Genomic DNA, 11,488 nt, shown 5'->3' on the forward strand with positions numbered 1-11,488 from the left:
AGGAAACATTTGCCCTCAGGACACGAGTCCGAACTAGTACTTGAAAATGTGACAACAGAATTTTCTGATCACGCTTTAACAAAGGATTTACTTGCTGATCACTAAGAAGTAAAATTCAGAAAATAGTCCCCCTCCCCCACTGCAAGAATAAATCTATAATAAAACATTTTCAGTCACCCTCTCCCCTCTTCCCAAGGTGTGCCCTTTCATGTGCACTTCATCGTAGAGCCAACTGACATCCAGAAATACTCTGAAAGGCACCTGGCACTGTCGTGCTGCTCATGCCTCTGGTACACCTCCCTGGCAGGCAAGTGGAACCTTTTCTGTAGCTTCCCACTTTCAATAGAAATTTATTGAAAAAGTTTCTTGATAGCAAAATACTTAAAGATTCCTTCCCCCTGCTCATCCTTCAGTTATCTACTGGAAAATTACAGAATTGAAAAGGTTTTGCCCCCAGTTGTGATCAAAACATGAAATATTGAAGAACATCTGGGTTACTCAGTTCTTAGGTTACATATGTAGATATGTACAGAGGAAGCTGAACCCCAAGTTCTATTCCTTCCCAAAATGGGTAACAGAAGAGAGGATTTGATTAGAACAGCTGAAAAAACCTGATACTCATTCTATGATGGAGCAAAGCAGGCTTTTTCAACCATAAAGTGATACCACCTTGTTGGTCATAAACCCTGCAGAGATCCAACAAGATGAGCCTCAGATTTCAAAGAGAGTCAGCAGAGAATATTAAGATATATGAACAGAAGAGAATGCTGCTAAAGGCACAGAGCAAAGAATCCCAAGGAATTTGTAGTGCCATTTTCATTTAATAAGCCAGTAGTATAGCAACCTAAAGACCTTGGCTGTGATCACACCAGGATGTTTTTATGGTACTGCTGCAGGAAAACATGATGGGCAGCTGGCATCCTCTGGCTCACGGTGCTCAGTGAGCAGCTCCAGCACCAACTCCGTGGAGAGCCAGCCTATGGCTGGGGGGTGTAGCGGAGGTATTTCTTGCCAGATGGGAGCTCTTTGGTGAAGACTCCTTTAGGGAAAATTTTTTTGGCTTCCTCTTCAGGGATGGTTGGAAGGACCATCACGCTGTCTCCATTCTATTGAAAAGACATTGTGAATGGTGAAATTCAATCTTATAGTGAAGGTTAAAGGCAATAATTAACTTCAGAAAAGTAGCTACAGTTGCTGATGAGAATAATCAAATCTCCTTTGCTCTATCCCCTCTGAGGAATTTTGTTTTCGCAAGTTGATCTTTGACACTTTGGGAAGGGAAGTATTTCCCCACCTTAACAAGAAATAGTCCTGTTTCAAATCTAGTAATGGCTTGCCACCTAAGTCCTTATCATTGCCCTGCATGACTGAATCTGGCTTCCTCTCCCATCCCCGGCCTCTCCCCCCACCTCCTGCTGCTGCTTTTCCAGCATGGTGGCTCTCCTATTCCTTGAACATGCCAAGCTCACTATTAGAAAAGCTTCTTAGCTGTTCCTTCAAGCCTGCCGTGCTCTTCCCTCCTCAATATGCATGACTTGGTCTCTCACTTCCTTCACATCCTTCCCAAAGGTCCCTTCAGAGAAGGGCCTTTCTTGACAGCCAAATATAAAACCAACCCTCCCACCTGTGCTCCCCTTCTCCCCACCTCTCCTCGATTACTCTCTGTCGCACTTATCGTTACCTAATATACTATAAACTTGTTTATTGTTTGTCTCTACCAACTGGAATTTAAGTTCTATGAGGGCAGGGACTTTACACTGATTGTTCATTGCTGCATCCCAGTGTCTACTGTCTGCACTCAATAAACATATGGTCAAAGAATGGAAACAGAATATAAATGGTTTGCCTGTCAGAAGAAACAAAATAACAAAACCAGGTGTTCAGGTTAGCATATTAAAAAAATGTAGCAATGTTAAGACAGTCTTGTGATATTATCCATGTCCTACATATGTCAGGAATCTTAGAGATTAAAAGTTCATGAACAGGTTTCAGAGAATTCTACATAGGTTTAAAAGACTGAAGCTTAAGAGAAATGAAATGTTTCAAGACATTAATACACCACATAGGTTTATACCCACGACTTAAGTGGCCAGTCTAGGTTCTGTTATAAATATTTTGCCATCAGGGAAGAGTTAAAGGTTTTTTAAAAAATCCTTTTACTAGGAAAAGGAATGATTCTGACCAATTAATTTGTCCAAATAATCTAAAAGTTAGAAATACAGGGAGTTTTTATAAAAGGGGTTAAAGTCCCTGAAAATGGCCTCTCAGCAAATCTTAAACTCAGCCAGGAGGAAAAGCCCTCCCAGTGTACTTGCATTGCAGAAACAAGAGCCCCACGTAACACTGACCCTGGAGGTAGCCACTGAGAGACTGGCCCCACAGGCCTTCCAGGCAAGCTGGGTATCTGCCCTTTCAACATCTTTACCTTCCAATCAACTGGGGTGGCAACCCTCTTTTCTGCTGTCAGCTGCAGAGAGATAATTACTCGGAGAATCTCATCAAAGTTCCTGCCAGTGGTAGCCGGGTAGAGGATGGACAGTTTTAGCTTCTTATCAGGACCAAAAACAAATACCTGCAAAGCACATAGACACATAAACAGGAAGAACTCTTTGAATGTTTTTGATACTAAAGCCTCTCAGAAGGCTCTTAAGTCATTAAAAATGTTCAAAACAAAACAACAACAGAAATCTGCAAATATCTAGAAAGATACACCAAACAAACCGGGTGGCTGGAGTAGACATGATTTTCTTCTCCACGTTATATTTCTAAACTTGAAGGAAATTATATTTGGCTCTGGCTGTCTCAGCAAGAAACACTGATTTGCGAACTGAATCCAGGAAAGGCCTCAGGAAGGTACTATGTTAACTACGGAAGATTATCATAAAAATAATACTAATGGGAGTTGATCCTGGTCCTCAAATTGTTGTATATTTTTGCAGATGTGGGAATAAGTTTGTTCCCTAGTGGGTAAGGACAGAACAAATAAGAATTCAAAACCAGGGATGCCTTACGAAGAAGGCTATGACCCACCGCCTTAAAGAGTGGGCTGTCAGGAGGACTACAGAAAAAGATTTCTCAATTTTAGGTGACATCCTAGGATAACTATTTTTTTTTTTTTTTTTTTGAGGTACGTGGGCCTCTCTCTCACTGCTGTGGCCTCTCCCATTGCGGAGCACAGGCTCCAGACGCGCAGGCTCAGCGGCCATGGCTCACGGGCCCAGCCGCTCCGCGGCATGTGGGATCTTCCCAGACCGGGGCACGAACTCGTGTCCCCCGCATTGGCAGGCGGACTCTCAACCACTGCGCCACCAGGGAAGCCCTAGGATAACTATTTTTATGTATTTTCAAAAGCTGTGAATTAAGCAGTTTAAAAGTTTAGCTGAAAAATTTTACTTTGTACCAGCATTTAGATAAGAAGTGAGAGTGCCACCAGGACACTTATATCCTAATTGGACATAGTCCCCCATTTCCTTTAGTTGGTCCAAGCATTTACTTGGACATATGTAGCCTGGTCAGTCACAATGACTATGTAATGGATGTATACAACTCACCACACGAGCTGTTACAGGCATGCCCTTTTCGTCCTTCTCTGCTGGGTCCAGCATGCCCAGCTGGATGGCAAGGTCCCGATTCTTATCATCAATGATGGGAAAAGGTAACTTTTCTGTGGGCTCATCACCATTGTAAGCATTGATATCCTGAAATGCAGGGGAGAGAGAAAAGAGGAAACTAAACCAGGCATATCCTCTGAATTCAATCAGTTAACAGTCATTGTCTTGTAAGACAGGGAAGAGAGGACCATAATCATCATAATTTCTCTAAGCAATTTTAATAAGAAAATTAATGAATGAACACTCCTCATCCCAATTGCTCATTGACAGGAATAACGGTAGGGTGTAGTACTTAGGTTATAACCTAGAGCCTTCTCATGCCCAAGTCTCTTAAAATTCAGCATGCGTTTACTGCTCTGAGAAAGCAGCATTAAACTCTTTAAAAGTTGAATAATATAGAGTTAGACTTCAATCCAGGGTACCTATGCGTACCCAAATACTATAAAAACCATCAGTAGCAATGAGTTCACATCCAGAAATTAAAGCACATGCAAAGATAATTTTATAGATCTGGCCCCTGCCTCAAAAGCACCCTGACTCAGACATTAAGCTACTGTAACAAAGATATTAAGACATGAAAAGAAAACACAAAACTTAAAGCAAACACAAGAATGGAGAGTTGAATATTCACTTCAAGGACAAGTCAAAGGTAAAAATGGGTGAAAAGGCAGAGGTGAATTTACACTAGGGTGAAATCCACATAAAAACAAAGCATTCCAAGTCTGAACTAAAGGACAATAATGTACTTGCTTCCACTCTCTATCCCTTCCTCCCCTAGTTAAAAACTTCATCCATTTTTCTATTCTGGGAAGTTTTGGGGGAAAAAAAAAAATCTAGCTTCGTTATTTGATCTGGTGTTGACATTGCACTTAAGGTGGGCTAAGCATTATGGTAAGTACGTGTGGGATGCAAATGAGGAAGACACGGTTCCTGCCTTTAAAGGAACTTCTAATTTAGTTGGATGATTTCCGTAAGAAGTAGCAACAAACGCAAGAAGGTAATATGTAAATGGCAAATGGTGAAGTACACCAGCATCCCCATTTGTAAGACTGCTGGAGTTAGGAGAGACTTCAAGAAAGGCGTATGACTTTTTCCTGGGCCTTTGCAGGGTGGATAAGATTTTCACAGGGCAAGAGAAGGCATTCCAGGGAGGGGGAGCAATATTACTGAAACATGTAGCCAAGTCTGAGCATAAACTGTTGACTGGCGAAAGAGGAATTTATCTGGGTAGAGTTTTAGGAAGTAGTGAAAAAGAGGCGTTAAAGCTGGAATAAGGTCGATTTATTATGTGGAGCCTTGAAAGTAAAACAGGAGTTGATGGCATAGCAGATATGAACCTTTGTGGATTTCTCAACAGAGATGCCATAGGATAAAAGTGGCATTCATGAACTTTGAAATGGATAACAACAAATTTTAACATGTTTCTTAATTTTATTAGCTTAACTTCCCTTCTGCCGTCACTGGCGGTCTATCAGGTCGCCACAGCTAAAATAATCAATATGGTTTCATACTAGAGGCACCTTGAGGTTTCCTACGTAACCAGTTGTGTGTCAAAGTTTGGACACTGCTTCTGAAAGTTGGGACTTATTTCCTATTTAATGCAATCACAATTTTGAAAATTCTAAGGCACAAGCTCACCAGTGAAAATGAACCTGGGTGTGTTCCTATACTTTGAAGGGTATTATATAATTGGCTATAAACTCTTCCTTCAGCCACCTGTACTTGCAATGATTGCTCTGCAGTAATTCTCAACCCTGCCATTTGCATGATAGGCATTACATTACACCCATGAAAAGCAAAGAACAATATGCTTTGGCTTTATCCTAAAATCAAGCAAATTCCTACTCTCTATCATCTAGTATCAAAGAGAGTATTAGTTTGGGGTTCAAATCCCACTGCCACCATTTTCTTGCAGGGAAGTCTTTAGTGTGTCCTTCCAACTGCCTGGGTGAAAAAAGTACTCTCATCTGAAAAGCTGGGAGCAGGAACCATATACCTCCCCTACAGGGCTGCTCCCAGAAACTAACGAGAAACTGCCTGTGAGATACTGTGGAAATGCCAATGACCATTCACAGCCAAGTGTAAGGAATGAAAACAATCCACCTCAAGAAAGAGAAATGCCTTCCCTTTTCTCCTATACATGATTCTTCTAATCTCAGACACTTAGAATTAACTGGTATAAAGTGGCATGGGATGCAGCCCCAGGAGGCCAGCTCACAAGTCAGTACTACATCGTATATTCAGTTGCATGTCAAGTGCTCGACATAGTGCCTAGTGCACAGTAAGCATCCTTTGAAAGCTCCCTATCATTATTTAGTAGACACTGTAGCAAAGTCATTAAAATGTTCTCAAGTTAAATCTAGACCACCACATTTATTATCCAAGTAAATCCTTTTGTTGGGAGTACACAGGTCCTTCAGTTCATTCATTTGACAAATACAGACTGCCTGCCTGCCTAGGAGGTCCTGAGTACTGAGCACTGTTCCAGCAGTGCACGAAACAGGAGTCTGCCCTGCTGAGCCTCCACTCTGGTGGGGAGAAACAAACGAAATCAGCAATGTGCAGAGTATTTTAGACGGTGACAAGTGCTAAGGAGACAAATCAGGGGAGGATGGGGAGTACAGAGGGGAGTTATAATTTTAGATAAGAAGGCCAACGGTGGCCTTAATGGGTATCATTTGAGTTGAGACTTGAAAGGCGTGAGGGCAAGCCACAAAGATCCCTGGGGAAAGAGTCTTCCAAACAGGATTCTGGATATATTTTGAAGGTAGAGCAGGCAAGTTAGCTGATGAATTAGACATGTGAAGTGAAAACACCAGAGGAATTAAGGATGACTCCTGGATTTTTGGCCTGAACAACTACAAAAATACAGATGCCATTAGCTGAGATGAGTAAGACCCCCAGGATTAAGAACAGGAGCCCCGTTTTAGACATGCTGGATTTGAGGTGATAGGACATCCCAGGGGAGATGCTGTAGGCGGTGGTTTCACCAATCTGGAAGCCAGCAGAGTCTGGCCTAGAGATGGAAATTTGGGAATCATAGCATAGAGATGTGGGTGGATGAGTTTACCAAGGTGAAGAATGTAGATAAAAAGAGAAGACGTCCAAGAAGTGAGTCCAGGGCAACTCCAGCATATATTCAGTATTAGGAGCTGGGAGATGAGGAAGCTCATGCCGCACATGAGCAGGAACAGCTAGAGAAGTGGTGTCCTGGAAGCCAAGAAAGAAGGGGGCTGAGAACTGACCACTGGATTTAGCAAGGTGGAGGTCACTGTGCAGTCCAAGTCAGACTTTCAAATAATCAGTGAAGGCTGAATCTGAGCCTTACTTGTACCTTCACCTCAAAAAACCAAGCTACTCTAAAAAATTTATAGCTTAATCTGTAACCTCAAAGCATATGCCAACGGGTACTGTACCTTGCTCCAGGCAAGATGGTCTTCAACACTGTCTATTGAAAGGGCAATCATCTTAACGTTCCTCTTGGCAAATTCTGGTGCCAGCTTTGCTGCTCTGCCAAGCTCCGTGGTACACACTGGGGTAAAGTCCCGAGGGTGGGAGAAGAGAATGCCCCATCTGAATGAAGGAAAAGAAGGTCACAGCTGAATGAACAGATTATCACCAGCATCATGTACAATGAAAAATCACAAATCCTAGATCAAAAATGACTGACTTTTTCAAATGAGTGCTTATGAAGACAATCATTTTTAAACTTTTCTGTTGAGGAATGCTTTTTGATCTTATCTCCAGAAAAGCCAATGTTTAAAGCCCAATTCAATCAAAGATATGAAATTCAACATGATAAATATTTAAAAAGACTGTAAGGATGCTGCCTCCTTTAATAACTCTAGAGCCACCCTGAGTCCTTTTCAGCTAATAAAATCTGTGCTACTCAAACCAAGTACTTATTGAAATAATTTTTTTTCTTTTTACTCTTTCTACATTTTTTTCTAAGCACAGATATGCTGACATTCACCTCCAGTAATGGATGTTCCAATATGCCCTGAATCTAGACCAATGCCTGACTACAATAATAAACAGATTATGTAATCTGAAATAAATAGGCTTCTATCCTCTATTTATATGTAAAATTAAAGCTGACACTTGGTTCTTTGAAATGAACAGATATAAAAACTTCTGTAAAACTAGTTTACTGATCTAACCTGCTAAATAGGACACCCAATATTTGTACCCTGACCAAACAACAGCATTTTAAGAGTTTTACCTATCTCTTCATTTGCAGTTTATTATTCTTTTTGCGTTAGACCAAGTGGGTAGAAAATGATAGCCTCCAATGTCGATTTCTACAACTACAGATTCTTAGGGAAATACTAATATCTAAATCATCATTGCCTAAGGTTAAATTCGTGTAAATTTTAAGCACATTTCAAGCTAAAAGTCACCAAGAACTTTGGAGTACTGTTTCCTTCTCCTGGGCAACAGAAACTACTCTTTCGACTGAAAAGGAAAACCTAACACACAGTTTCCACACTCCTGTTGACTTAACAACATTAAAGCAGGATCCTAAACTAGTAGATGACTAACTCTAGCCTAGAAGCCAAGCTGACTTCCCTAAAGAGTGCCAAGTTTTCTGAAGCACAAAGAAGAAAGCAGAGACAAGGTACCTAATTCCCGGCTACATCTGCCACTCAACTGCCAAGGTTTCAGGAAAGGAAAAGACCTTCTTACAAAAAGGATGGATGGCCCTATGGCAAGACTGGGAAGAGAGAGGTAATATTTTTAAGATTGTGGAGGGGTGTGGTATGTTTACTTTTGATAAAGGGCAATAAGACATTAAGTATGTTTTGAAATAAGCTAGCTATGAGTAAAATGTAGGCCTTAGAGTCTGTGGTAAAGGATCTGTTTAAGGGTCAGATGAGACTTAAGGAAAGTCTCCAGAACTTGAGAAAAAATGAGCAGGGCACTTCTTCCTGTACTGTTAAAGAGGTGATTAATTAGAAAAATCAGGCATTCTCTTTCCATTGTGAATCAGGAGACTGTATTGCTGAATCATGTTAAGGAACTCGTTTGAGGCCACTTCACATCCTCCCCTCTCCCAGAAGCCAAAACTCTAGTTTGCTACATGGCTAGGAACAGGATAAACTCTGGGAATGTCTTACTGTGGCCTGCCTCTCCTCTAAGTCTCCCTACTGCTGCTCTTCAGAGGAATACAATTACATTATCCCCTTTCCTTTTTCCTCATTTTCAAAAGACAAAAGGTTTCTTCATTTAAGGGAGGGGTCCCCACTCACTAAGCCCCAGAAAACCCAGGGAAAACCCATGTTCTGTTTGGTGAAGATGTACTGTGAAGAAGCTGCTTATACCCCACACATACAGAAACAGTGATTGGGCTCAATAAACTCACTAAATGCAGCACCCAAACCCCTTAGTTGTTTCCAGTTGTCAGGGGCAGGGTAGAACCTGTAACGTTGGAAATTATTTTAATTTTCTCCAGAACACACCTGGATCAAAAATTGATAGTATGAATTGAAATCACATTAAGAATGGAGTTTGGAAAAATTATATTAGGCAAAAATCCGTGTATTACAATGATATAAAGGGCTCAAACTTATTTTCGGGGTAGGGCAGGAAATAGTACTATCCCATGCCTGACCCAAGGCAGACTTGTATATTTTTGTTTAGATGCAGATAGTTTTCTCATCTTCCTACTTATGGCTCCCTGAGAAGGTACCACTTTTAGTCAAATTAAGATAGATCGAGGACAATAAATGACAACAAAAAAGTCCCAAACAAATAGGGTTAGCTTAAATAGTGACATCATTTATAACTATTGCTACAGTAAATATGCTTTATATTAATATTTATTTGCAACCTAAGAGTTCTGGAAAAATTTTGTTTTATGAGGGTGAGGGCTGTAGGCAGGAATGGGAAGGAACATTATCTGAAAATCCCATCGAGTTTTGGAGAAATACTAATACCTAAATTCTGAGTATGAGACTGGGCATAGTCTGTATTTCTGAATTCTTTCCCTGCCTTTATTGCCTGAATGTTCCATTTCTCATCCTTTCTCTAGCCTAGTCCTCTCTTGCAAAAAACTTAGCTCTTCCCTTAATCAGTAGCTGGAAAATGGATTTAAGGGGCTGTAAGGGGTTGGTTAGGCCTAAGGTATAAGAATCTCTCCCAGGTGCTCTGCACAGGCCTGTCCAATCCTTGATTAATCTCATAAACTGCACCCTCTGTCTGTAATATATGTACCTGGACACTATATAAAAGGGATACAAAGCAAGAAGGAATTCTAACACCTTAGACCACAGTGCAGTGGGGCCACTGGAACTCCAGAACTATAATGTAACTAGACACATCTGGGATGTTTCACATTAAATCTAATCAACTTAAAGTTTGCTGATTCAGGAGCTGTACAACCACAGTAACGCCAATATACTCCTAGTCATAAAGGTATGATTGCCAGGCTAGATCATGGGTCACCAATTTGGCAAGTCTACCTGAGGCTGGAAGCAAGGCAGAAGGGGGAAGGGGCAGTGAGAGGCACTCTGCAGTGAAACAAAAGGGTCTCAAAGGGGGAGGTACGGGTGTCCAGGTGCTTGGCTATCCATGGCCACTGCAACTGGACAACCTCAGAAAGCCCTTCCCTCAAGGTGTTGCAAGTTCTGGAATGAAGGACACACACACACATACAGAGTGTTCTGGGTTCCTCCCAAAGCTGTTATCAAATCACATTCTAGCAGCTGGGGGAGGTTCTGGGCAAAAAGTCTTTCAGCCACTATCTGGCACCTGGTGGTTTCAAATTTTTTGTTCTGAGAAGACTGCAAATACCACTGCAGCAAGTAGAACCCTCACATAACACGCTGGGCCCTTCCTGAACCTTCAGCCAGTAGCAGTGTCCTCTGACTCTGGCTTTGGACACCAGCCTTCCCCAGGGAGCAAATTCCAGAACGGAGGGAGGGAGGAGGTGCGACCCTGGGCACGAGTACCGGGGAACTGACCGCCGATGCTGCCCGGCCCCTGCCCCCTCCGGCCTTCGGCTGGACCATACTACTTGCACAGTTTACCAAACAGAGGCAAACAGACGAGCTCTCCTCCGCACCGGCCTCCCGAACCCGGGACCTGCGCGGTCCCAATTTTGTTCCCCTCCCCCTTCCTCACTCCGGAGCCGGCCCGGCCACGCGGGGGACGGAAGGCGAGAGAGGATCCAATGGCCGGCGGAGGGCGGGCCGGAGGGTCGGGGCCTGCCAGCAGCGCTCGGCCGCCGCGGGGCAGAGGCCACACAACGAGAGGCACGTGCAGGAACTGGTGCGGGGAGGAGGCGGGCGGCGAGCAGGGGGCTGAGCGGTGAGGAGGACGGAAGGGAGAAACAAGGGAAGGCACCCCTGAGTCCGGGCGTAACCCGAGGTCAGGGTAGGGTGAAGAGGTGGCCACTTACGAGTCTCCCAGATAGTCGTGGAAACGGATGCGGCCGATGGTAGTATTGGCCTCGAAGTTGGGAGCCTTGTCCCCGAGAAGGAGCCCTCCGGGCATGGCGGCAGCGATGACACGGAAGGAGGACTAGACGCAACGGCGACAAGCACCAGCTGGCTGGTTCCGGCGTGTGTGCTGGGAGGCGGAATAAATGGGGCTTCCACGGGCGGGACGGGAGGGGCGGGGGTGGGCGGGACCAAAGGAAAGCCCAGATAGACGGAGTCGCGGCGGGAGCGATGGGCGGGACAAGGGGCGGGGCCAGGCCGGGGGCGGGGTGGGCGGGGCCGCGGCTGGCGTGGGCGGGAGCGAGAGTCCGGAACCGGCGGGAGTCTGGGACTGGGCTAGGGGAGGACAGCCCTGGGCCGGGTCCGGCACCTCGCCAGGCCTCTGCCCTGCCGGGAGCCTGTGGACACTATCATTCTCTCCTCACGTGACAGGGGACT

The 11,488-nt window shown here is 43.8% G+C and overlaps 1 protein-coding gene across 1 annotated transcript; it reads right to left on the bottom strand.

The window, feature by feature from the left end:
- Positions 1-330: 330 nt before the first annotated feature.
- Positions 331-11,183, bottom strand: PRDX6 (peroxiredoxin 6). The gene is made up of 5 exons (XM_082834347.1): positions 11,011-11,183; positions 7,028-7,184; positions 3,552-3,698; positions 2,426-2,572; positions 331-1,106 (listed from the first exon to the last, which is right to left on the bottom strand). The coding sequence occupies exons 1-5, from the start codon at positions 11,103-11,105 to the stop codon at positions 978-980; spliced, it is 675 nt and encodes a 224-aa protein (XP_082690473.1). The 5' UTR covers positions 11,106-11,183; the 3' UTR covers positions 331-977.
- Positions 11,184-11,488: the final 305 nt, after the last annotated feature.

The sequence above is a fragment of the Leucopleurus acutus genome, assembly GCF_964270905.1.
Source record: "Leucopleurus acutus genome assembly, chromosome: 2".
In the NCBI taxonomy this organism is placed as follows: Eukaryota; Metazoa; Chordata; class Mammalia; order Artiodactyla; family Delphinidae; genus Leucopleurus; species Leucopleurus acutus.

What these genes read in the sequence shown, in the direction of transcription:
- PRDX6 (XM_082834347.1), bottom strand. Translation starts at nt 11,105, where the DNA reads ATGCCCGGAGGGCTCCTTCTCGGGGACAAGGCTCCCAACTTCGAGGCC. An exon ending in TGCCTGTAACAGCTCGTGTG is followed by an intron (nt 2,573 to 3,551) that starts GTGAGTTGTATA and finishes TGTGCTTTGCAG; the next exon opens with GTATTTGTTTTTGGTCCTGA. An exon ending in CCACCCCAGTTGATTGGAAG is followed by an intron (nt 1,107 to 2,425) that starts GTAAAGATGTTG and finishes TCTTTTCAATAG; the next exon opens with AATGGAGACAGCGTGATGGT.